Genomic DNA, 27,718 nt, shown 5'->3' on the forward strand with positions numbered 1-27,718 from the left:
CTGAGGCATCTACTTCAAAGACATCCATTCGAATAAACCCACTGCAGCTGCGGACATAGCTACTGGCTACCATCAGGTAAGGAACCGGGCAGCCCTGCCTGGAGGACCCCCCTTCAGAAAGCCTAGACGGCTGAGCCTAGAGCGACCTGCCTCTCCCTTCCCAGCCCCAATTCCCACGCTAGTGCTTTAAAGTCACCACCAAAGGGGGAACCTGTGAAACCCCAGATGCCTCACCCTCAGACCCTGACAGAGGCTGAGCCCAGGTTCACGATCCCTCCCTCCCTCCCTCCCCACTTGCCCCCACCGTGTGGCCTCGAGTGTGCTGTGAACCCTCAGGACCCGTCGGAACAACCCTTGCTCCTCAGAGTCCCCTGATGCTTGTTGCTGGTGTGCATCCTGGGACCCTAAGAACCAAGAGGGCCAGCCCAGCCACGACAGTGGCCCTGGCGGAGGGGGACGTGTCACCACCCGCACAGGAGGTAACTCTCCACGTGGAGGGAGCCGCGGAGCCTTGTAGTAAGAACAAGACACACTGTCGATTTAGTCCACCCTCACACCTGCCTTCGAGGTAGATACTCTCCTGGTTCTGGTTTGAGAGGCAGGGAGACGGACGCTCGGAGGGTAGAAACCTGCCAGGAACAAGGGGCGATTAGGTGGCACAGCGAGTACTGCAGGCATCTCTGCCGCCACCAGACAAGCGCAGCCTGAGACAGAGCTGTGCGCTCTTGGGTTTACGTCCCTTGAGTAAGATGGGTTTCCTGTATCAGACTCAACTATGAAAACAACCGGCTAAATGGTTAGAACATCCGATCAGGTGAACAGACTCTCACATGAGCTTCCTCCGGGCCCGTCACAGACTGGGGACTGCGGTGCTGGTCAGAAGCCAGCCCGTCTCTGCACCGATGCTGCACCCACTGGCCCGCGTGCCTTCCACACCGACTTCCGTACAGAAAGCAGCAGTGGCCAGATGCCCTTGCTTTCCCAGTCCTAGCTCACGAAATGCTCAGCCAGGTAATGGAGCTGCATTCCTCACACCATCAGAGGTCACAGGAGAACCCTGGAGACTTTTTTAGTATAAGACAGTAGTCTTTAACTATCTTTTAAACAAATAAAAAAAATCTGAAGTGAATTAATTTGTGGATACTATTTTTTACAGCTCCCTGAATTTATACATAGCTCATTGGCTCAGAAATTCAAAAATAGGTTTTCTGGATACGGTTGAAATAAAAATGTAATTTACTGTAATATGCGGTGAGACTTTAGACCTTGATCTGCACCAGTGAGCTTCTTCTCACTTAATAGTGTCATACAGTAAAGTTAGTGTCAAACAAATTCTATAGTTAAATGAAAATGAATACCCATATTCTGGCATGCAATTTAATCACTAAAAAAGGACTAAAATTTTATGTTAATGCTTTTTCTTTGCATCTCATCTCCCAAACTGCATTTCTCTGGAAAATATCCTAAAATTGAAAATTATCAAATGTTTTTAAAATGCACAGAATAAGAGTTATGACATATGTACATAGCATAAAGATATTTTAATAGTTCCAAGTAAATGAACTTGGAACTATTAAAATGAACTGAAGCACGATGGTTGGTCCTTTTCCAAACCCACCTTGCTGTCCAGGCTCTTCATGGTCAAGAGATCCAGTGTCTTCAGAGAGTGGCCTGTCGGGGAGATGAAGTAGAGGCACACGTGGATGCGAGAGTCGTGGTAGTTAAAGAGGGAGCGTTTGATTTTCAGCTCTTCTTGGAGATAGGCCTCAAACTGAGCATCAATGTAGTCAACAATTGGTTGGTAGCTGGAAAAACAATTATTTAAATATTTAATACAATATATTCATGATACCTTAATAAGGTATATGCATAAATCTAAAGTTTGAGATCTGTATTTTCACCAGTGAACAGTTACTATCTATGCTAAACAGATAACTTAAGTAATAAAACAATGTGCAAACGTGCAGGTACAAAGGCAGTACTTTGAAACCATCAGAACAACCTGTGCTTTAAACCATTTTATAGAAACAACACTGAACGTACACTAATTCCCTCTCACACTCATTCACACACTGGAGCCCTTCTGGCACGGCTTCCCACACTTGCCAGGCTGCTGAAGGAGGGTAGGCGTCTAATTGCAACCAAACTGGACATGGCATATTATTCTGCTGAGAGAAGGCATGAGTATCAACAACTTAAAAGATACTTAAGTCAAATTCCATGACTCCCTGCTTCTGAAATCGGATCGTGAGGCATGGAAAGCATTAACGTAGTAAGGAGGAAGGGCACACCCACGTGGAAGCGCCTAACTGGTGACGCAGGCATGACTTTATTCTCATTTACTTACAAGCAAGGGAAAGCCCGTCGCAGCCGACACGCGAGTCCTTGCCTGGACCCTCCTCCCGCCTGGCGCGCCTGCCCCCACAGCTGTTCCAGGCTGTTCACCCTTCAGGGTGCAGCTCACAGAACGATGCACTGCAGTCAGTAGTTTGTGAATGGTCCACTTCATTTTGGTATGCTAAATCACCGCCTGTGAACCTCAACTTTCTATGCGTAACTATTCTCATCAGGCAAATCTGGGCTTCCAAGTGAAAAAAGCAGCACACGGATCCTCTATCAAATTCCCTGGACACCTTTACACTTATCTCTGTAGCCCCCAAACGGAGCAGTAACTGTGCAGCTGAGGTAGTAATAAATGTGCACTCAGTGGAACGCCTGGGCCTGCCAGTCCTCGAGGATCATCACCTTCTTCTTTCAAACTCATAGAACTCCTGTTGTCCCCAGGCAGACGGCACGCAGTTGGGGACAGAGACGGGACCTTACGCTTCTGTGCTCTCCACACAACAACACAACGGCACACCTTCACCACATCAGATGTACTATTGGGAACACCATCCTTGAGAAACTGGTCTAAATGTGACCCAACGTGATGCCATCCCCAAAATAATAAAACAGTAAAAATTAATCTGTAAGTACATATTTAACATAAAATTTCCAAAGAAGCTTCTATTAATGACTTAAAATAGATCAATTAGAAATAGCCATAAACATTCCTCTATCTGAATGCTTTGCATAATGCCTGTCATAAATGAGAACCATAAACATTTTTTGTTAAATAAATAATAATATTAGAAATTCTTCCACAGTATTTTCCTCTAGGCTTCCGTTTCCAGTACATTACAGGTTCAATCTTCAATGAAATGAAAGACACTGGCTTAAAATACAAAAACCACCTCCTTTTTCAAAGTACTCATAAAGGGTAAGGAAGTAACCACGTCAAAACCGAAGAGAGTAGAAACAGGGAGGAGAGCAGAGGACCAGAGCGGGCTTGGTAAATGGGCCAAATTCAGCCACGTTCCTTTGTTATTCATAGTCTGAGGCTGCTTTTTCGCTACAAGCAGAGTAGTTTGGACAGAGGCCGTAGGTTCTGCAAAGCTTGAGATATTTACTCTCTGGCCTGGTACACAGAAAAGGTGTACCAGCCCCTGCACTAAAAGCATCAGTGCTAGTTTCATCCGGAGGCCAGTTTGTCAATGTGGTTCTTCGGCTTTGCTCCCGAAGGATTTGCGGGACAAGAAGGAAGAAAGCAAAGTCCAGGTCCACACAGGAGACTGCCTGCCCACACTGGGCTGAGGTCCTCAGATCTATACCTTCAGTGCAGGAATGAGCTAGAAGTAAACCCGCAGTTCCTCCCCTCTCCCCAAGGATCCGAGGGAAGGTTGCCCTAGCACTAAATGAAGTTGGGAAAATAAACGGAGAGGGAGAACCAGCCTCAAGAACTTGTGGCCACGGGGTCAGCCCTCGCACGAATCCACGGCCCGGGTTCACACATGGCCTCTGATTCTGAGAACCTCAAGCCACGAAACTAGGATCCTGAGTATTAACACCCGGAAGGACCGAATGTAAGCAAATCCAAATCTGTTCTGAATATCTCTGCAAATAACTTTTCAAAGACCATGAGAACTCTAATAAAGAAACAACCAAGCACATAGGGGAGAAAAGGCACAATGAATAAGAACCAAAGGAAAAAACAAACATCAGTACAATAACTGCAAAATTGCAATGTACTGGAATTATAAGATATAGTTACAAAATAGAGACAAAAGAAATAGAAATAAAGGCGAACTTGAATATACATGCTGGGAATAGTAAAGTAACAAAAAGTGATCCTACAGATATGAATATGAACCACACAGAATGTACAGATTTGAAAACTATAATAACCAGAATGAAAAACTCATGGATTAGTTTAAAAGCATATTGGACACAGCTAAAGAGAGAATCAGTATACTAGAGTAATATACTGGATAAATCCAAACTAATTATCCAGAAAACAATAGAGAGAAGAAAAAAAAAAAAGATAAAACTATGGAAGAGAGATTAATAAACACAGAAGACATAACAAGAAGGTCTAACATACATTTAACACCGTTTCAGAAGGGGCAGAAACAGCATCTGAAGAGATGATGTCTCAGATTTTTTAAAAGAACTGATGATACTGTTCAGACTCAAGAAGTCAAACAAATCACAATCAGGATAAATTATAAATAAATAAAAACCTAGGTATATCATGGTAAAACTGGAGAACAACAAAAACAAAGGTCTTAAAAGCACTGGAGGAAAATAAGGAGGATACTCTTAAGGGGAAGACAGACTGACAGCTGCCTTCTCAGCAGTAAAAACAGAAGCCAGGAGACAGTGGAATGGTACCTTCAATGGGAGGAAAGAAAATAAATGCCCACCCAGAATTGTATACCCAACTAAAATTTCAAGTATGAGAGTAAAACAGAAAATTTTGGTTAAGAGGGTAGTAAATACTGGCTATATAAAATGATAATAATAATGTCTTGTGTGGTTAGGAAAAAGAGAAAACATGACAGGGTGAGTTGGCAGGGTGGGGGGGAGGTTAACAGAGTTTAACTGTTAAAAATTCCATTTTATTGTCTATTTGTATCATCGAGGACAAGTGCAAATATTAAGTAACCTTAAACCTTGATTAGGTTAGAGATTATGTTTGTAATTTCTAGGGTAACAACTACAAGAATAGAAATCAAGCAAGAAAGGAAAAAGAAACATGGAACTCGCGACAAACAGAAAACTCAAAATAAAATGGTAAATTTAAAGGTAAAATATCAGTAAATATATTACCTGTGAATGGACTAAGCACACAATTAAAAAATAAATATTGTCACAGTGGATTTTAAAAAAGAAAACCATATGCTTGATCAGAAGCACATCTAAAGCACAAGAGTACCCAAAGGCTGAAGTGAAGGAACAGAAGAACACGCCTCCACAAGAAAGTGACGTCTGACAACACAGAAGCCTCACAAGAGGAAAACGTTGCTACATAGTGATAAAAGTGTCTATTCTTCAGGATAAAAGAAAAGAAAAAATTAAAAGTTAATTGAAATTGGAAATATCAATACTACATATCAAAATTTGTGGGATGCAGCCACACTTAGAGGGTAAGTATGGGTAAAGCCATACTTAGAGGATAATTTATAATCTTAAATACATAAGGCTGAGAATCAATGAGAAATCAGAGCAAATTAGATCAAAATCCAAAGAAAAGTAATTACAGATATAAGAGCAGAAATTAATAAAATAGGAAAAACAAGAAGTATGAAATTGATAGGATCGACAAAGCCAAAATTTGAAAAGACCAAGTAAACTTACCACACTTTGTCGAGGCTGACCAAGGAGAAAAGAAACAAGCACAAATAACCAGTACCAGGAAAGGAGGTTGTAGATGTCATTACAGATGATGAAGACAATGAAAATATATTAGAAGAATATTATCAACATCTTTAAGTAAATATATTTGGGAATTTGGATGAAACAGATTCCTGGAAAATTGTAACTTTTCAAAACTGTCTCAAAAAACAACTTCAAATTGTCCTATAATCATTAAAGAAAATTAATTAATAACTCAAAATCTTCTCAGAAAACTCCAGGCCCGGATGGTTTTACCGGCAAGTTCCACCAATCATTCCAGGGAAGAATAACTCTAATCTTACACAAATTTTTCCAAAAAACAGAGTGAAAAACTCCCCAAACTCATTTTAGAAGGCTAACATAACCTTTATTTAAAAAAAAAAAAAAGGATAGTATAAGATACTGGTTGAAAACCCCACTTATAGACATAACATGCAAAAATACTAAAAGGAAAAAAAAAAAATCAGATACAGCACAATATAAAAAGAATACCAAATGGTATCCAAGACTGCCAGATTAATTTACCAATAAAAAGTCAGTTACTGTAATTCATCTTATTAAAGACTAAAGGAGAGAAATTACAATCTTTTCCACAGAATGCAAAAAAAATCTGATAATAATACGTATTCATGATTTTAAAAAAACAACTCTACTAATAATATAAAGGAACTTCCTTATTCTAACTGAAAAAAAGAAAGCAGCATAATTCAGGGCAAAAAGGAAGCGGTCCCTCTGGAGTCAGGGCAAGGCAACGATGCCCACTATCCCCACTGACTCCAGTGGAGTACTGCCAGTCCCAGTGCAGTCAGGCATTAAAATGCGGGAAAGGAAATAAAGACCACTGTCTTCAGCCATGCTGCTGGAGGAGCGGCAACTGGAGCCACACCCCGCCCCCGCCCCCGCCCCCACCCCCGCCCCTGCCCGGACAAAATACATGGAAAGGGGGTTTCAGACACAGGAAAACAGGCAGTAAGAACGCTGATCACTGGGAGGGAGACGAATGAGGGGAGTCTACAGCCTCCCAGCCCACTGCCTGCAGACAAGTTTCTGGGGCCCAGCACAAAAGAGGGCACAAAGCCTGGCAGACCCACTGAGGACGGAGGAGAGACAGGCGCTCAGGGAGGCCAAAGCACTGAGACTTCACCAGAGGGCGCCGGAGAGAAGGCACAGCACCCGCCCCAGGAGAAGGCACTGCCCTGGGGGAGCCCCTGGGGAAGAAGTGGCCTGCAGGGCACGTGAGGGGACTCAGGGCTGTGGACATTTCCTATAACTGTCTGTGGTGGTGGGTAGGAACTACACATTTGTCAAAAGTAACTAAATTGTACACTTAAGCAAACAATGCATTGTATTATTCTATGTAAATTATACAGCAATAGGGCTTCCCTGGTGGTGCAGTGGTTAAGAATCCGCCTGCCAACGCAGGGGACACGGGTTCAATCCCTGATCCGGGAAGATCTCACATGCCGCGGAGCAACTAAGCCCGTGTGCCACAACTACTGAGCCTGCGCTCTAGAGCCCACAAGCCACAACTACTGAGCCTGCGCTCTAGAGCCTGTGCTCCGCAACAAGAGAAGCCACCGCAATGAGAAGCCCGCACACTGCAACGAAGAGTGGTCCCCGCTCGCTGCAACTAGAGAAAGCCCGCGCGCAGCGACGAAGACCCAACGCAGCCAAAAATAAAAAAAAAATAAATTAAAAAAAAAAATTATACAGCAATAAAACTTATTTAAAAAGAAGAAACAAAAGAATTAGAAAGGAGGAATATGCCATTATTTGCAGATTATACTATTACATACATAGAAAACCTAAACAAATTTAGAGACGAGTTATTGGAATTTATCAGAGAATTCATCACAGAAGTGGCTATATGCAAGATCAATTATATTTCCATACACCGAATAGAAAATGAAATATTTGTAAAAGATACCATTTACAAGACCATCAAAACTACCAAATATCTAAGAATAAATGTAAGTGATTTCTATACAGAAAAGGCCTTTGCCTCCTCCACCGACCTGCTTCCTCCAGAAAGCCCACAAAACTGTTTCCTGAAACCTAAAGCAGAACACCCAAGTGTTCTGAACAGGCTAACACATAAAGACAGTCAATGATGCAACATATTTTCCCTCTAAAGCAAACTTCTAGGACCTAGGAAACTACCTCTAATAATGAAAATATATAACTTTCAAAAAGGAGAAAGAACAAAAAGTCATTGCTTTGCCCCAGTCTATTTCCTCCTTTTATAGTTTAAATTTCATATAGAATCTATAATCAATCTTTATAATACCATAGGAGGGGCTTCCCTGCTGGTCCAATGGTAAAGGCCGCCTGCCAGTGCAGGGGACACAGGTTCGATCCCTGGTTGGGAACTAAGATCCCACAGGCCGCAGAGCAACTAAGCCTGCACACCACACTACTGAGCCCACGCACCTCAACAAGAGAGCCCGCGTGCTGCAAATTACAGAGCCCACGTGCTCTGGAGCCCATGCACCACAACTAGAGAGAGAAAACGCGCACGCTGCAACAAAGAGCCTGCGTACCGCAACTAAGACCTGTCACAGCCCCCACAAAAAATAATAAAAATAAATACCTAAATAAATAAAATTTTTAAAAAAGAATAATTATAATACCATAGAAATAATGACAAAAATAGTGACCTAATATAAAATACAAATAAAAATTTCATTATCAAACCTTTCCTGCAATGCTTAATAATGTACCTGGCTAATTTAGTTAGAATTTCACAAAACAATTCATGCACCATGGATTTGGCGATTATATATTTGCCATATATGCCTTGTTTTGTTTTGTTTTTTTTCTCAACAAGACAAGTCTTGCCTGAGAATTAGTTAAAATCACTTAATATACACCAAATTGTCATATCAGGAAATAACTAAAACTATTTTTGCTGAAACACACATTTAAAAAATGTGATTCAAATTACTCTAAAGAAATTAGACAACTGGGTAGAAAAATGTCAATTTGTTAACAATAATAAAATATTGCTTAATTATTTAAAAAATTTAAGTCTGGGAGGAAAGGCATGGGTTTCCACAGTTGAAAATCAAATCACAGCACATAGGACAAGAAGGCAGATATCCTGAAATAAGAAAAACCTATTTTATTACAAGAGGAAAGCATGTACCTCTCTTCTTTGTTTATTTGGTCACCAAATCCCACTGTATTCACGATGGTCAATTTCAATCGAACGTTACTTTCCTGGAGTTCGTATGTCTGTGCTTTAAGTCTAACATGTGGGTAAAAATGTGAGGATTCATGGTCTTCAAAATTCGTATTAAATAATGTGTCAATCAGCGTTGATTTTCCAATTCCAGTCTCCCCTGAAAGAAATGCAGGGACATCTTCACAGGTGCACAGGATGGATGAAGAAAAACAGAACAGTAAATTCTTACAATGGTTTCACGGATCCCAAATATTTCAAATACTTCAAAGGCTGGATTGTCCCTGAAATACATACATGCGAAGGCTGGTCCACTGAGTCACCAGCAGAGCATAAAAATGAATCACGTGTGCTAAGTTACTCAGAACTCTGAAGAAAGCACTGAAATGTTTAAAGAACAAACAAAAAGTTTAAAGCAGTACAGCTAAGAAAACCAAAACTGATAGAATTTAAATAACTGAAAAAAAATCTGTAATCATGATCTTAAGTTGCTAACGTGGGCACCACGCTGCTCATGACAAGAAGGAAGTGAGCACAGGAGCAGGAAGGAAGAATCTAGGGGGGCTGGGCACTTACCCACGCAGAGAATATTAAAGCAGAAGCCTTGCTGAATCGATCTGTTGACTAGCTGATCAGGCAGACTCTCAAAACCAACATGGCCAGACATGGCTAAAGAACGAGTATTTTCTTTTTTTTGCTGAAAGGGAACAAAAACAACGGCAACAATTTTTTAAAGTTTTACTAAAACAGGATATAGGCACATTAGAGATAAACATAATTTATCAGAAAAAAAATTAAAGGCTTTTTGATCATTATACCTCCCCCAAGATACAACTGGTTAAGTTTGTGAGAAACCTGTGTCCAGACCCTCAAAACACGTATTTCTTATTATCTTCCTATGATGAGAGTCCAGCACTACTTATGACATAAAAATATTTGATTTCCCAAAACAGGAAAATACTCAAGTAAACTACGGCATAATCATTCACAAAATGAAGTGTGTAAAAGTCATGAAAGATGTTTTTGATAAATGTTTAAGAACTTAAATTCTCACATTAAAATGTCAAGTGAAAGAGGTACAGTGTGAAATTACAGATACAGTTCCAGTCCCCAGTAACGGCAGAGTAACTTATGTCACACCCACCTCCTTGCTAATAACAACTACAGTCAGTTCCTTCGGTCACTGAGACACACACATCTGCTAGCTTTTCCCGAGGGCAGACCCCGGTCACTGCCGCACAAGCAGACAGAGTGCAGGATGGAGGTGAGAGTCTCACTGGGGTCAGAAGCCAGTGGAGGCAAGGGCAGGCAGGTCAGCTGAAACCTCAGAGGGAAAATCCCAGAAAGGAGGGAGTCCAGCCTTTGCATACACACCCTCAAATCTTTGGCTGAGTGCTGACTGCACACGTATAGGGGAAATGGGAACCGGAAGGAGCCAAACAGAGTTTCCAAGAGGGCCAGCCTGGGGAGCTTGAATTTAAAGTCTGTAAGTTACAGGGGCTCAGTAAACACACAGAACCCTAGATGGGCCTCATTTTAGGAGTGAGGATCACATCCCAGGAATCAGAAACCTCTCTAGTACTGAAGGCACAGCTGAAATAAACCTGCCATAACACAGATCAGTGTGAGCAGCCAGTGACTTAACTGCGCGCTAGATCAAAGGCCAGCACTCCTCAGAAAACAACAGAGGCCAGCGCCTCTACAGTGTACCATCCACGACATCTACTATACAGCCAAAGCACTACATAGGAAGAAGCAAAAAAATGTGATTCATAGTCAAGGAAAAAAACAGTCAAAGAAACGAGATCCACAAACGAGCCAGATGTTGAACTAGCTGATAAGAACTTAAAAAGAACTCTGATAAATATGTTAAAGAAGAAAAATGTGCTCTTTTTCTACAGGAAAAAGAGATGCATATAATGGGTGACGTGACAGGGAATTATAAGAGAAACGTGAAACCGCTCGACAACAATGAAAGGCAACAAATGGAATTCCTAGAATGGAAAAATGCAACATCAGAAATTAAAAAGTTATTGAATAGTATTAACAGCAGATCAAACAATGGAAGGAAACTTTGTTCAATATCATTATCCATGCTAAATATCTATTTATCCAAGCTAAAAATCTCTCATAGAAAAGATAAAACTATAACAGAGCCTCAAAAAACTGGCACAATATCAAATGGTCTAACATACCTATAATCGGAATGCCGGGTGGGAAAGAAATGGGAGCCAGAGGAGGGAGGAAGGAAATGGCTAAGTAATAGTGACTGAAAACGTTCTAATTGTTTCGGCATGAACTCAGAGATCCAAGAATTCTAGCAAACTACAAACGAAAAAATCCAAAGGATCCCACAGCCAGGCACATCAGAGCAAACCATCTACATGTAAGGATGAAGAAAGCTTTACAAGCAACCAGGGGTGGGGAGGCATATTACAGACAAGTAAAACATAAGACGTGCACCAAAAGACGACAGAACAGCACCAGTAAAGCGCCAAAGAAGAAGTGACAGCCCAGAGTTCTGAATCCAATGAAAACACCCCTCACAGGTGAAGGCAAATGAAGACAGCTACATTTGCTAAATGTACAAATGACATTTACGAAATGTCACGACCAGAAATGCTACACGACAAGAAATGCTAAAAGTTCTCCAAGAGAAAGGAAAATGACAACAGACGGAAACTCAGATCTACAAAAAGGATGAAGACTGTCAGAAAGGTAAAAATATGGGTAAACGTTAAGAGAATTTTTTGCTTGTTTTAATTTCTTGAAAATATAGATTGACTGTTTAAAGCAATAACAACAGTGTATTACAGGATTTATGATACATGGAGAAGCAGGATGCATGACTGTGACAGCACAAAAGATGGGAAGGGGAATGGAGTTACACTGTCATAAGGTTTCTACACTATACAGGACGTGCTGCAACACTGAAGGCAGTGAGTGATAAGTTAAAGCCCACATCAATTACTGTTTAAAAAAATAAAAGACCAAACAGGGTTAGCTAGTAAGCAATCATAAAAATACTCCATTAATCTAAAAGGAGGCAGGAAAAGAAAAAAAAATGAAAGAACAAATGGGACAAATGGAAAACACATGGCCACAAATGTATGGACACCAAGGGGGGAAGTGGTGGTGGGATGAACTGGGAGGTTGGGATTGACATGTATACACTAATATGTATCAAATGGATAACTAATAATAACCTGCTGTATAAAAAAATAAAATACAATTCAAAAAAAAAAGTAAAAAAAAAAAAACACATGGCCAGTGGGTAGACTTAAAACAGCTGTGTCTATAATTAAACAGAAGTGGTCTAAGCCAGCTAGCTGTCCAACAGGACCTTCCATGACAATGCTGAGCTGCCAACAGGAGACACCAGCCACGTGCAGACACTGAGCACCTGCAAGTAACGCATGCAACCGAGGAACGAACTTTTAAATTTTATTTAATTTTAACTAATTTAAATTTAAATAGCCACGTGTGGCTAGTGGCCACCATACTAGACAATGTAGGTCTAAACTTTTCAATCAAAAGGAAATTGTCAGACTGGATAAAAGAGCAAGACCCAAATATATACTGTCAATACAGTAACCGACACACTGATGGTAAAATTCATATGGGAAGGCAGAAGACTTAGAACAGCTAGACTGTACAAAAGAACAAGCTGAAGGACTTACAGTACCTAATCTGAGGCTACAGTCACCAAGGAGTGTGGTATTGTGACAATCTATTATTTACCTATTTGTCTACTTAATCAAAATTAAAAACTTAGAGTCATCAAGGAATATGCAAGTCACAGACTGGGAGAAAATAGTATATATATGACAAAGCACTTGTATTCAGAATACATAAAGAATTTTGTAAGATTCAATAACAAGACAACCCATTTAAAAAAAAAATGGGTAAAACACTTGAACAGACACTTCACAAAAAAGATAACAAAATAGCCAATGAGCAAATGAAAGAGTGCTCCACATTATTAATAGTTATCAGGAAAATGTGAAGCACAACTACAATAAGATGCCCCTGAAGAGCCACTAAAATGGCAAAAATTTAAAGGGCTGATAACATCAAGTGTTGGAGATGATGAACAAAAACGGGAACTCTGATAAGTTCGCTGCTGCAAATGCAAAATGGCACAGCCGCTCTGGAAGGCAGGCAGTGGTTTCTTATAAAGTTAAATACACGTAACTGCACAGCCAGAAAACCCCGCTTGCCAGCACCCAAGATAAAGAGCACCCATCCACACAAGGACTGACGCACGGATGGTCGTAGCAGCTTTCCTCCAAACAGTCAGAAGTGGCAAGAAACAAGCAAAGGTCCAACAACTGGCAAATGGATAAACAAGTTGTAGTGAATCCACACGATGGAATCCTGAACGACTGACACATTCCACACGTGGAGAAATCTCAGATGCTAAGTATCTAAACAGTGATTTATTCACTGTGATTTGAGTTTCAAAAAGAAAAAATCTTTTCATATATGCTCATATATATATGAATATGGATGAAGATGTCTCAGAGGGTAGTGACAGACTATTGGGAGTGGACCTGGAGGTGTAGGTGAGAAAGACGAGCTTTTCACTGTATATGGTGGGAGAGTTCCCACGAGGACCCCAAGACTGCTGGCACCGGGTGTACCCACACCTTCTGGTTATTCAAACACTAATCTAGGTGCTGTGGTGAAGGGGTTTTACAGATGTCATTAAGGTCCCAAATTAGTTAACCTTAGAAAGGGAGATTATCCGGGGTGGACCCTTAAAAGGGACAGAGGATTTCCGAGTGGAAGGGATTTGAAGCATGAAGGGGCCTTGCCTTTCCAGTTCCCCTTGCTGTATGGGTCGCAAGGACCTAAGAATGATCTCCAGAGGCTGGCAGCAACCGGCCAGCAAAGAACGGAACTCTGCCGACAACCTGGAAGAGTTGGGGGTGGGGTGGGGTGCGGTCCCAGCTGGGAACCAGCAGCCGACCTCCTGCACGTGAGGCCTGGGTGGAGAAGCCAGGGAGGCATCCTGGCTCTCCCGACCCGCAGGCTGGGAGCTAATCAACAGCTGCTGTTTCAAGCAGCTCAGTCCGTGCCATTTGTTACGGAGCAACAGAAAACTAGTCCACGAACGAGTTGTGCTCTTCGAGTCCCTTTTACCAGGTAAGCCTGTTATCTCTGTGATTTAAAAAGAAGAGAGAATGAAGAAACACACTATGCTTCCCAGCTGGCCGTGAGAGCGTTCAAGAGGATTAGAACAGTACTTGTGAGAGTTTCTATCGGAGAAGCACGAAAGTTGAACTAAACGGCCTATAGAATCCCTCCTGGTTCTAAAGCACGTGATTTTAATGTCATGGAAATAAAAGAAGCTTTTCAAAAATGTGGGAGTGGTCAGCATCATTTAATGAAGAAGAGGGGCTGGAGAAAATGAGGACTAAGCAGTGAGCACTCAGTGCATCAGTCACTAAACAATTGCAGTAGTTTCAGCAAAGCAACGTGTTAGAAGGCAGATTAAGAGTAATTCAAAGTCTGCGAGGTGATAAAATAGAGATGGAACAGACTACAATCACCAATGAGAGAAGAGAGATAAAATGATGGCAGCTCGGTGGCCAGCTCGGTGGTATCAGAACTGGGGGGACCTCAGCACATGTGGGGAGGCAGGCGCTGCTGGAGCACGGAGCTGAAGGAAAGGGATCTCGTGACCCGTGCTCACGGTTAGTTTTCTCTTTCAAAACACGGACAACTCACCTCGTTCACCAAATTAAAGTTACTCCCTCTTTTTAAATATAACTTTTAATACAAATTACCCAAACGCATCCTGTGCAGGCACTCAGAAGGCCCTCAGAAGCACTAAGGTCTGACCTCGCACTCAGGAAGGCTCTGACAGGGCCGTCCTGTGGCGTCCCACCCTGTCATCACCAAGGTCTGCGAGGACGCCCGCTACAGCAGTGCCAGGTTCCCCCCGCCTGCCGTGGCAGAGCTGGAACCTGCATCTGCCTAACGTCAGTCAGGGTAGAGACGCTGTGGACAGTCGACAGTGATGCAGTTCGTCACTGATTTTTAACTTGGATCAACATAACAGTTCATTCATATTCAAGGTAAGTACCAACAAAAGTCTGTCAGGTCTCTCAGTAGTTATTCTGAAACCACAGAGGCATCCAGAGTACAAGGTGGGTCTACTTAAAAGATATACTCACTTTCTCTTCATTGTCAAATACTTGTGGGGACATATGAGCTGTTTTTGTTGCCATGTGAGACTGAAAGAGCTGAAAAAGAAAACACAGATATTACTCCAAAAAAAACCTATATCTAAGTAATGTACTTACATTAAAAAGGAATTCCAATATTGTCATTATCACCAAGCTTTGACTTGTAATCTACACAAGTGACTCATGTTTAAAACTGTGGTTTTCTTGCTGGAAGGATATCTGCACAGGTAAGTAATATGTGATAGTCAACACATGATACACATTATTGCACTTAAACCCGCACACACAAAAATGTAAAACTTATCATGTATAGAACCTCTACCACATGCCCATCACCATGCCAGCTCACGGAGTACGTGCTCTTATTTGAGCCTCAGGACAGATCTGAGCTACACACATTACCACTCCGCGGCCTGCATGAGAAAATTAGGATTCTGAAAGGTTAAGTAACTCACCCTAAACCATACAAGCCAGTAAGCTGTAGGCACAGGTCTACTCTGACTGCAAAGCTGGTGTTCGTTCTACTGTACCAAGTGTAGACCAAGTACTCAGTCACCTGTATGCAGGGAGTGGGGAAGACAGTACCAGAGAAGCTGTGGGAATTTAATTTCCGAGCAACCGCCTCAAGGGCACTGCCGCCCTACTCTGGAGGGCAGTGCAAGACACGGAGGAAACGTGGCCTTTTTAAAAAGTAACAGGAACGTGGATGTAGTAAGAAAAAACGCAAACAGTGCCAATGAGAACACAGAGCAGAATAAGTACGTTCCCTTCCTCCCCTGACTCCCTGCAGCCTCGGCAGTGCTCTCCCCAGAGGCCACCTCCTGGGGGTAGAAGATGCGCGTGGTGGGAACGTGCAGTCTCTTTGGCTCACAGACGTGGCACATAACCCATGCTCTGCAGCGGGTGTTTCCTTTCCACTTAATCTATGGTGGGGGGACTTCCCTGGTGGCGCAGTGGTTAAGAATCCGCCAGCCAGTGCAGGGGACACGGGTTCAAGCCCTGGTCCAGGAAGATCCCACATGTCGCAGAGCAGCTAAGCCCATGAGCCACAACTACTGAAGCCTGCGCATCTAGAGCCCGTGCTCCGCAACGAGAAGCCACTGCGATGAGAAGCCCGCGCACCACAACAAAGAGTAGCCCCCGCTTGCTGCAACTAGAGAAAGCCCACACACAGCAACGAAGACCCAACGCAGCCAAAAATAATAAATAAAATAAATAATTTTTAAAAAAAAGGAATCCACCTGCCAATGCAGGGGACACGGGTTCGAGCCCTGGTCCGGGAAGATCCCACATGCCGTGGAGCACCTAAGCCTGTGCGCCACAACTACTGAGCCTGCGCTCTAGAGCCTGCGAGCCACAACTACTGAGCCCACAGGCCTAGAGCCCATGCTCCGCAACAAGAGAAGCCACCACGATGAGAAGCCCGCGCACTGCAACTAGAGAAAGCCCGCGCGCAACAATGAAGACCCAACACAGCCAAAAATAAATAAATCTGTGACTCTGTTTAAAAAATAAATAAATAAAAAATGAACACTCCCTCTTAAAAAAAAAAAACCTCTCTGGTGCAGGCTGTTTCGGCAGAACGTGAGCTGCCTCACTCCCTCTACAGGACAGCGCTCTGTTCTGTAAACTACACAACATGAGGATGCACTGTCTTCAACTACAGTGAACTACGCTGCAGTGAACAGCTTTGCCCACACAGGGGACGGGGGACAGACCCTGCGGCAAGGGAGGGGCGTGTCTGGCGCCTCGAACCGCCCCTCCCCCCACCCTGGGCTGTGAACGCAACGCCACACAGACACACGGGGCACATCGGGACTGCGTTCTACACAACGCTGACGACCCCCTTCCTCTAGTACTTTCTGGGTAATGTAAGCTTTTGAAGACTGGCCCTGGGACTTAACAGGACACGTAGCGAGTCCAAACCCTGAGCAGCCAACTGAGCGCACTGTGGCGACAGGTGGCTCTGGCCAGTGGGAAGAGGCCCGTATAAGAGCACAGCCGAGGCTCAGGATGAACACACAGGCACTGGCTGTATTTTTACCATTTAAAAAGTGAAAAGCACGTAATGATACGAAGCCCACCAGAACTGGCCTAGTGTGGTTTTAACTGTACAAACACCTCCCTGACTCCCCCCAGCCCCTGTTCTGAGCCAGCACAGAGAGTGAGAGCACTGGGAAAAGAGAGCAGTGATCACGGCCACGCGCACAAAGAGGAAAGACAATGACACTGCGCTGGGTGGGCCAAGAGACGGCCAAGCATCAGGCGAGGTGGCACAAGGTGGGAAGACCCCTGAGCCCCGGAAGGGAGGCCGGATTTCTTATCTGGATAAAGTGAACGGTGAGGGGAAGTTTGCTGGAAACACAACGCTCATCGTCTCTGCGAAGTTACGAAGAGGCGAGAAGCCGAGCAGGGGTAGACGAGTTGCGGGCTGAGGCCTGGAGTGTCCGCCTGGGCTGGGACCTGCTGTCGGGACCCAGGCGCCCCCGAAGCTCCGGCTCAGGGCCCCGCGCAGGCCAGGAGGGAAAGCGAGCAGAGCCTCCGCGCAGCCATCCGCTGCCGTCGGGATGGGAGCGGGTGCCACAACGTCTAACTGAACTTCATAAACTACAGAACTCTAATGAAAATTAATCTTTAAAAAACTACAGTAAGAAAGTAGTTTTGGGGTTTTAATATAATGGAGAGCATATCGAAATTTTTGTGAAATGCTGCTTAGGAAGCAGTTTCATTGATGTGTAAAATTTGCTTAGAAAAAATGATAGGGTTTGTACTCCTTTATGATTAAACTTTAAACTTTGACTAATAAAACCAAGGTTACACTTCTGTCATTTATGTAAGTTCATATCAAATATCCACTTTTGTTTATTCATTTCCTGTGTTTCTGAACACCTGCCAAAAAGCTTACTTAAAATCTCTGTGGATAAATATTTTGATCGGGAAGTAAAAATAAGTCACATAAAAGTATTATAAATAGTTGTTTTTAGTATTTTCCACTGATACTACCTGACTAGTCAAATTTCCAAAACACATTTTAGAATGAAAACAGTTTTTAATAAATTAACATTATTGAAGGTAAAATAACAAAGGGACAAGAGTTGACCCAGTCCCTCTAGTGGCAAACACTAAATTTAAAAAAAACTGGAAGTGGAATTCCAGTCTGCTCCACCACTGACTAGCTTCTTAGCAAATCCTATGCTGGGAACTGGGTCTCAGGAGGAAAAGACACGGCCCTGGATCTTAAGAACTTATCTCAGAGAAAACACAAGCTCATAAAAGGCAATCAAATCTCATTCCAAGGCACCAGGGAAACTAACAAAATCACCATCTACATTGGAGGACAGTCAGTAGCTTTTATTTTAAATACAAGCATACATCATACATACACAAACACACATGTATTTAAATCCCTACACCTACATCCTAGAAAGAAAAACTTTATACAGTACTTTTAACTCCTGCCAAAGTCTAACACATTTTTTAAAAGTTGTAGTATATAACGAATCACAGAAAAAAATGCCAGAACATTTTGGGGAAGATCAGGTTCTCCACCTTCTTCAAAATATCAGTTTGGGGAGTATGGGCAACGCAACAGAGGCTGCACACAATCTGTCCTGGGGTCCCTTGGAGACAGGTGGTAGGTGACCTTCTTCCTCCCGGTCAGTTATGGGGAAAATTCGGTGATTCACAACGGGACCCTAGATTTCCTGACAACTCTTCTGACTCGCCTGGAAACAGTCCTGTAATGCTTCATCACCTCTCTAGGTACAACAGTGAGCTTTGGAGGAACAGAATTATGACTTGGGTTACAATAGTTTCATTTTAACTTCACTTTCTCACAGTTTTTATCTTTGTAAAGCTAATCCAAGAAATAGAACCACAGTTTTCAAATTGTCCTCTGGTACTGCTTGGAGTTCTTTAGGCCAAAAAAAAAAAAAAAAAAAGTAAGAGAGAATGAAGAGCAGCGAGGTCAAAATAGTTATCTGGGACTATTTTATGGGTTTCAAGAGACCCGCGTTCTTTGGCTTAAAACAATACTTTGAAAGAGTCCACAGATGCATTATTTAAAATCATTTTATTAAATCTTCAGCTTAAGTAAACTTTAAAAATAAAGTTAATATACTCATCTAAAATTTTCCTAAAAACAAGTAGTAAAGTTACCTTATTCAAATTGTACAGAAGTTGATTCTGGAAGTGGATACTAATTACAACCAGGGAAAAAAAGAAACAATCCAATTGAATCAATAAGACTGGGCACTGTCACGAGAAGCAACATGCTGGCCTCCTGTCCCTCCAAGACAGTCTTGGTCGAGGGCAGCTTAGGGTAGGCCAAGTTCCATCAAAATATCACTTCAATTTTACCACCATCTCCAATAAACATAAAAGTTAAAGGGTAACTACAGAGTCTCATATGCAGCCTCAAAAGATCATCAAGATGGGAAAATTCTTGATAGTAATTCATATGAAAAAGAGTTAGGGATTTTAAGCTCAAAAAAAACCCTTACAGTAGCTGCTTCAGATACAAATGCAATCTTATTTTGAAATTACTTTCCCCCACTTAATTAGAAAAGGAGTATTTTATATTTATTACAGGAAAAAAACACCCTTTCTAATTGTGTCACTTTAATAACACTACCATGAACACTCCTCCGTGGCAGCCAAACGGTGTGCCCCGCAGATGTCCCTCCAACAAGAACTGCCCTCTGGCTACACAGGATGCAAGGAGCTGACGGCCTCCAGCAGCTGGGCCTGCAGGACTGGACCCACACCACGCCTTCCCAGGAAGCCCTAGCCGAGGCCTGAGCGCGGCGCAGTGTCAGGACCTGGGCTCTTCTGCCCCGCGCAGGCTGCCCTGGCAGGCACTGGGCTGGCCCAGACTCTGCCGGATCCGCATGGCCTCTGAGGGTCTCTCTCTGGATTCTGCTTCCTCCCCTTTCTCCTCTAGGGCGTTACCCTCCCCCACCCCATGCCCCCGCCCCAGTCAATCTCTAACACTCCTGGCTCTTCCTTGAGGACCCCACACACACCTGTACAACCATCGATCACTGTGTACATCTATCTGATAAGTTTTCTCACAAGAAATCCCTAGAATGTAATTACTGGTCAGAGGTGTAAACATATTGCCAAACTACTTACATTTCCAAAATCAGTATAAAAATAAAGTATCACTTCATTATATAGTCATCAATACAGGTGTTAACAACTTTTAAGTGTCAATCTGTTAGGCAAAAACTGAAATCTTAATTTGATTTCTGGTATTCTGAACATTTTTTTTCAGGTTATTGGCCTAAAAAGTACATAGTATATTTTCATTCATCACCAGTTCACATTTTCCCATTTGCCTGTTAGGGTATTCCTTTTTTATTTCTTATTAACGAGAGCTGTTGGATGTAACTCCATGCTTGTCGTGTGTATTACAAATGTCTTTTCTGGATTTGTCACTGATCTTCTCGGTTTCCATAGAGCTCAATCTATCAACCTGTTCTATTACGGGTTCTTCCTTAAATGTAAAGCTTAGAAAATCTTTCCACACTCCAAGTTTTTTAAAAACATGAATCTAAATTTTTTCCGAGTTCTCTTATGGCTTCATGTCTTATACAGAAGTTTTTAAGCCTTCTAAAAATTACTTTCTAGTTCTGTGTGAGGTACTTTTCCCCAATGTTGTTGGCCTGTTGCAGCATCAGGGGACAGCAAAGCATATTCAAACATCTATAGTCTGTTTCATGGAGATGAATCTCCCAAGGGAAAAAGCAGGACCCATGAATGAACTAGAGAGGCTGACCTGACACAGCAAAGAGAAACTTCTGAAGGTCTCAAGCTGTCTAACAAGATGGGATGGGCTGCCCGGGAAGGATTCAGCTGCTGACCCAGGCAAACTGTGGCGCCAGTTCCTGCTCTGATCTTCTAAGATCGCTTTCAACTCAGAATGTATGACCTGTGAGCAAGCAATGAGGAAAAGTATGTGATGTGATGGAGAATGAAGGATGAGTCATGGGAAACTGCAAGTACAGACAAGGTGGATTAAGGAAAGACACAACACAACCACACCTAGTTGATAGGGAAAGGCTTATTTAAATGAAAAGTAGATGGTTTGCATTCCAGGGAGAGGAAGTATGTCCCAGGCAGGCTAGGTGACAAGCCAATCAAAGTTGAGAAGTCAATTACTTAGGACAGGGGAAAGCAGAAGAACTCGTTTAAAGGACTTAAAATTGACAAGGAACATTTGGGGAAGAAAAGAATACTGAAGAATAAGTGGGAAGTCTATCAATATACATTGCTTTTCGTTTATTCCACAAATATACACAGTATTTACTAAAAGACCTACATTTTCAGGACCCCAGGCATTTGAGGCTCAAAGGTGAATAAGTCATATCTTTGCGGTTTGAATTTGAGCACAGGTAGGAGACGTGCATACAACTATGGACAGGGCACAGGAGTGGCTCGTGGTGAAATGACCCCCGCACGGTTAGAGACGGCACTGCCAAGAAAAGGCTTGAGCTGAGCCTTGAGGGAGAAATAGGAATTTTCCTAGCAAAGGAGAAAAGGATGTAAAGGAGTCAATGTGTGCAAAAGCATGAATGCACCCCTGGCGTGGCTGGAAGCTGCAGTAAGTGCAGTGTAACCTAAGGCGGCTTCAGTTTAAGTGCGAGGAGGACAGCAGAAGGCAGCAGGGCGGGACATTCCCTCAGCCTCCCAGTGAGGCCAGGAGCACCTCCACGCCTTTCAGACAAAGGGAAACTGATAGGCCGCAGTGCTTAGCAGGAAAGAAGATTTGAGTTTAAGGTTCCTACGGGCCCCCGGATCCCTCAAGGAGCTTCCACCTAATGACCGGAATCTTTAGTCAAGTGTATAATAAATCTAGGGTAATTTTTACAGGGTTATTAAAAACAAATACAGTGATAGTTCCCATTTCTTTTAAAAAGTGTCCCCTGATTCCATAAGACTTGTACTCTTCCACATTTATACGAGCACTAAAAATCCAGCCCAACTCACTAAGCCAGTCAGGTTTACTTTTCAGACAGAACATAGTTAATACTATAATAGTTAATACTATACTGCTAGTAACAGTTTAGAAGTTATTACCCCATTTTTGTAAGTCATAAAAAGATAAATCTTCAAAAGGAAGGATAAAGTTGCATATACTAAGAGTCTGTACTGAAATACTGGCTACAGGGAATATTTTTACAAAGATTAGAAGCAATAATTATGAAAATTAAGAGAAATTATATGTGATATTAACTGGCAAAAAAAGAATATAAGATTTTGTTGACACCATGGTTACAAGTAAAAATTATTTATACATATGAGCAAGCATGTATAGAGTCTGATTCTAAAGGGAGGAGAATAAATATTTCCTATTCTTCTTGATATCCATTAATATTATCACTTATGTGAATTTAACAAAGACTAATGTAGAAAAAAGAATATGTCTTCCTCAAATATCTATAAAAATGCATTTATTTAACAGATACGAATTAAGTGCCTCCTATATTCCAGGAACTGTCCGAGGCCCTGGGGCTGAATAACTTAATAAAGTAGAAGAAAAAAAATTAAGTCATTATGGAGCTTCCATTCCAGTTAGGGGAAGAAAGGCAAAAATCAAAGTGAAACACATGCTATGACGTGATAGCAGAGAATAATAAATGCAGTAGAGAACAATAAGGCAGCAGAGGGGGATGGGGATAGGAAACGAGGAGGAGGCATGGGGTCCCGGTCAGGGGCACCGTTCTGAACAGGGTGGTTGCAGGGAAGACGGCAGTTCAGCGAAGACCGGAGGGGGCACAGGGAGCAGAGCAGGTGAAGGGGCGCCTGGAGGAAGAGCATCCCTGGCAGAGGGAACGGACACCTGCAAAGATGTGGCAGCTGTGTGCGCTCTTGGGTCCCCGGAACAGCAAGCAGGCGAAGCAGCAGAGGGAGGGAGAGGCACAGTGGTGCCGGACTTCACAGGGTTCCCATGGCGTACTGAAGAACTTGGCTTTGAAGGGCTTTTAGCATAAAGGGACGTGAGTTATCTTTGTAGGAAAAGATTCATTACAGCTACTGTGTTGAGAGGACACTGAAGGATGGCAAGGCAGAAGCAAGGAGACAAGGTGCAAGGCTACTGCATTAACCCATGGCAGTCTGTTAGTGGTGGAAGAGGTGAGATGTGGGCACATTCTGGATCCACCTCGACAGCAGAGCCAATGGAACTTGCTGAAGGCTCAGTGTAGAATGTGGAGCGATGCGGAGAACGGTTCCAAAGTTCTGGGCTTGAACAACGGGGAGGAGGGAGCTTCCCTTCCTGGAACTGGGAAGACTGCAGAAGGAGGGGTTAAGGAAGGCAGCTCTCCTTGGAACTGGAGATGCCTGCTGGACACTCAAGTGAAGGTCCTGAGTAGGCAGCAGGGTGCTCGAGTGGACAGAGCAGAGATACCCGGACTGGAGGTGACAATTCTGATGTCACCCATACACGGCAAGTCCTCAGCGCTGTGGGACGAGGTGAGTCACCCTGGGAGTGAAGGTGCTTAGAAAAGAGAGGCCTCCCAGAACGGAGCCCTGGGGGGACTCGGACTCTTCAAGTTTGGGGCACTGGGAGCAATCAGTCCAACTGACTGAGAAGGAACAGTCAAAGAGGGTGAAAGAAATCCGGAGAAGTATGGAGTCCTGGAAGAAAGCGTTGGAAGAGAACGAGTACCACTCCCATTCCTTGACCGACCGTGTGCGGCTGCTTTCAGGACACAGTGTACACAGAGACCCCATGGGTCGCAAAGCCAAAAATGTTTACTGTTTGACCCGTTAAAGAAAACGTTTACCAACCCTCGACCTAGAAGGATGAGACGGTGAATGAACGAGGAACATGCGGTACAGTCTGTCGGCAGCATCAAGGCCCCTTGAGCCGAGTGGTCACGACATGAAGGAAGACCACTCAGCACGATGCTCCTCCATCGCATTCAGCTGTGAGGACGCAGGAGCGGAGTCCGGCACCGCTTGACTGCAGGCGGCGTGGGTTTGCCGGGGGAGAACGATGAAGCGAGAGAGGCGGCTGAGACGTGCCACGAAGGGACAAGAGGGCGTGGAGGATGTGAGGGGAAGGGAAAGGTGGCGGGATGAGAGAACCGTGGGACCGGGAGCACCTGGTGGAGTGAACAGGAAGAGGGGAGGCATGGTCAGACTGAGATCTCAGGGGTGCCCTTACGGATGACGACAAGGTCAAGGTGCTCCCCACTAGAAGGCGAGGCTAAAGTAGGACACTGAAGGAGAGGAGGCGGGAGGCTGAAATCGGCCGCGATCACACGGGTCACTCGCTAGAGATCCATCAGGCCCTGCGGCAGGAGGCGTTTCAGAGGTGGCTCAACAGAGGCGGTGAGCATACAGTATGCCAGCCCCATGAGAGTCAAAGCCTGGCACTTTCCAGGATGAGAGTGAATGATGGGGAGTGGCGACCACCTCGCCTCGGGGCTCTGTGCTGCCAGGTGTCCATGAGCCACAGGAAGCTTCCACACACAGCCCCCCACCGCCGGTCCCCTCCGCCCTACGTCCCCCACAGAGGCTCCTCCTGTCCAGTCAAGGAGCTTCTGTCTGAAGAAGGCAAAGATTTCCTAGCTACAATACCAAAAGCATGATCCACAAGAGAAAAATGATAAACTGAACCTAATAAACTAAAAAACTTCTGCTGTTCAAAACACACTGTTAAGAGAATGAAAAAACAAGACACATACTTGGATAAAAGATTTGTAAATCATTTACCTCATGAAGAACTTATGTCAGAAATATCTACATATTTTTAAAAACTTGTACAACTCAAAAGACAATAACTCAATTTAAAAAAACAGGAAAAAACTGGAACAGATGCTTCACCAAAGATATAGGGATGGCAAATAAGCACATAAGAGGCTCAATATCCTTAGTCATTAGACAAATGTAAATTAAAACACAAGGTATCACTACATACCTATCAGAATGACTTAAAAAAAAAACTATCTGGCAAGGATGCAGAACCATCGTTAGTGGGAATGCAAATTTTGGCACAAACATTTTGAGAAACAGTTTGGCAGTTTCTAAGGTTAAAACACACTTACCGGGCTTCCCTGGTGGCGCAGTGGTTAAGAATCCGCCTGCCAATGCAGGGGACACGGGTTCGATCCCTGGTCCAGGAAGATCCCACATGCCACGGAGCAACTAAGCCTGTGCGCCACAACTACTGAGCCTGCGCACCTAGAGCCCGTGCTCCGCAACAAGAGAAGCCACCACAATGAGAAGCCCGTGCACCGCAATGAAGAGTAGCCCCTGCTCACCGCAACTAGAGAAAGCCCACGCACAGCAACGAAGACCCAACGCAGCCAAAAAAAAAAAAAACAACACACACTTATACTCAGCAATCCTACTCCTAGATATCAACCCCAGTACAATGAAAACTATTATTCAAATAAAAACCTGTATGTGAATGTATGTATGTAGTAACTTTATTAAAAACTGGAAACAGCGCAAATGTTCTTCAACTGGAAAATGGATGAACAAACTAAACTGTGGCCCATCCACACAATAGAACAGCACTTGGCAATAGAGGGACATGAGCAACGTGATGGATGAATCTCATAGGCACTGCTCTTAGCTAAAGAAGCCAGCTCAAAGGCTATGAGAATCCCATATGCATGACGCTCTGGCAAAGGCAAAGCAATAGGGGCAGAAAAGTGATCAGTGATAGACACTAGGAGGAGGACTGCAAAGAAGCACCAAGGAATGTGCGGTGGAGGATGCTGGAACAGTTCTCTGTTTTTCATTGTGGCTGTGGTTACATGACTGTATGTATTCATCAGAACTCATGAAACTTTGTACTAAAAAAGTAAATTTCACTGTGCATAAATTATAGCTTAATAAAAAAGTTAATAAAGATATAACAAAATTTTTTAAGTAAAAATAAGTAATCAATACATGGGAAAGCAGTAGCTAACAAAAACAGAATATCTGAAGACAAACCAAATGATTTAGATGATACATGTATGATTATTTGTGAGAAGCAATAAAAAAGAAAATATTCAAATATGCAATGAGAATAAAACAGTCTCTCCAATTGTTCAGATTACAATTAAGTATTAGGTTCTTTTGGCTCTCAGAGTCATGTGGAAACTGGAAATTATAATTCTTTTCCACACAACAGAATCTCTGTTACTATATGACAAGCAGCCTATCTTTTCCCAAAACAGAAAGCCCCTAGAAATTGTCTCAATGACCGAGGTCACAAGAGAGAAGGGTTAACATGACATCAGTGTAAATGTATGGCTTAAGAAGGCTGCTGGGACTTCCCTGGTGGCGCAGTGGTTAAGAATCTGCCTGCCAGTGCAGGGGACACGGGTTCGAGCCCTGGTCCGGGAAGATCCCACATGCTGCGGAGCAACTAAGCCCGTGTGCCACAACTACTGAGCCTGCGCTCTAGAGCCCGCGAGCCACAACTGAGCCTGCGTGCCGCAACTACTGAAGCCTGTGCGCCTACAGCCTGTGCTCCGCAACAAGAGAAGTCACTGCAATGAGAAGCCCGTGCACCGCAACTAGAGAAAGCCCGCGCGCAGCAACGAAGACTCAATGCAACCAAAAATAAATAAATAAAAAATAAAAATAAATTTAAAGAAGAGGGCTGCTGGAGCTAACTGCTTATGGTGGCAAGAGATACAAAGGTCGGGAGCACTAAGCAACTGCCAAAGCCATGTGCCAGGGCCCGGGCCAAAGAGGCACCAGCACAGCAGGAGCAAAACAAGAGACAGTCTGTTAACAAATTTTGAGAGAGTTAACCCTCAACCCCCAAAACGGAGATAACAGTACTCGGCTCATGGAGTCGGGAGGAGAAATGTGATAATGCAAGTCAAGCACTTGCCCCAGTGAATGCATGTTAGCATGGGGAGCATTCAGTTACCCCAGTGGTGTCCCATACAAAAATATACCTTGAATACTTTAGTGTTTGCAAAGATCTTTAGAGATTACCAGACCACTAAAAAAGTAAAGATTCATCTAAAGAAGTTGAAAATAATGGTTAAAGTTTCCTTTAGTTTTTAAAAAATATGCATTAAATTTTAAAGCTATTTTTTTCATGATTGGCAAATACAATTGAAAGGCATCTCGTGATGTTTTAAGATTGAGTATATATGCTGAGTCTGAGATGAAGAATCTTCCTGCCTAAAATATTACTTCTCTGCTAATCCATGGCCATCTCTTCCTTTAATACTAAGCTCAATATTGAGTTTTGGCAAAAAGGCCTCACTCTTTATATAAATTTAAAGCTAGTACAAATCACCATCTCACATATAGGTTGTATTTTCCAAAAGTTCATTTTAGTAAGCTTTTTGGATCTAGAATACAGTTTACATAGCAACAACATTACAGTTAAGGTCCTGAGTAGGTTCACAAATGCCTTATTTAACCCATAATGTACAGACGATTTACAGTCTTAGACTAAGTTTTCAAATCCAGCAGCAGACAAAGTACACCTGTTGCCCTATTCCTAGAAAAACTAACTCTAGATCATGCATTCTCAATGGGGGTATCCCCCCACCACAAAGGTGGTAGAAATTGGTTCTTGGGGGACCAAAAAAAAAAAAAAAATCAGTGGTTTGTGGACCTCCAAAGCTCAATCAACCCTATCTGAAAAAATTTATTCTTT

The 27,718-nt window shown here is 43.1% G+C and overlaps 1 protein-coding gene across 1 annotated transcript in view; it reads right to left on the bottom strand.

Moving 5' to 3' along the window:
- The window catches only part of SEPTIN10 (septin 10), a 55,157-nt gene that overhangs the window by 19,626 nt on the left and 7,813 nt on the right, over positions 1–27,718 (bottom strand). Inside the window, exons 2-5 of the mRNA XM_061168839.1 lie at positions 15,079–15,147; positions 9,473–9,593; positions 8,861–9,056; positions 1,619–1,805 (exon numbers count right to left, since the gene is read on the bottom strand). Coding sequence (XP_061024822.1) covers positions 1,619–1,805; positions 8,861–9,056; positions 9,473–9,593; positions 15,079–15,147 — 573 coding nt within the window. The remainder of the gene's footprint in view (positions 1–1,618; positions 1,806–8,860; positions 9,057–9,472; positions 9,594–15,078; positions 15,148–27,718) is intronic.

This window comes from Eubalaena glacialis, chromosome 14 (assembly GCF_028564815.1).
Source record: "Eubalaena glacialis isolate mEubGla1 chromosome 14, mEubGla1.1.hap2.+ XY, whole genome shotgun sequence".
NCBI lineage: Eukaryota > Metazoa > Chordata > Mammalia > Artiodactyla > Balaenidae > Eubalaena > Eubalaena glacialis.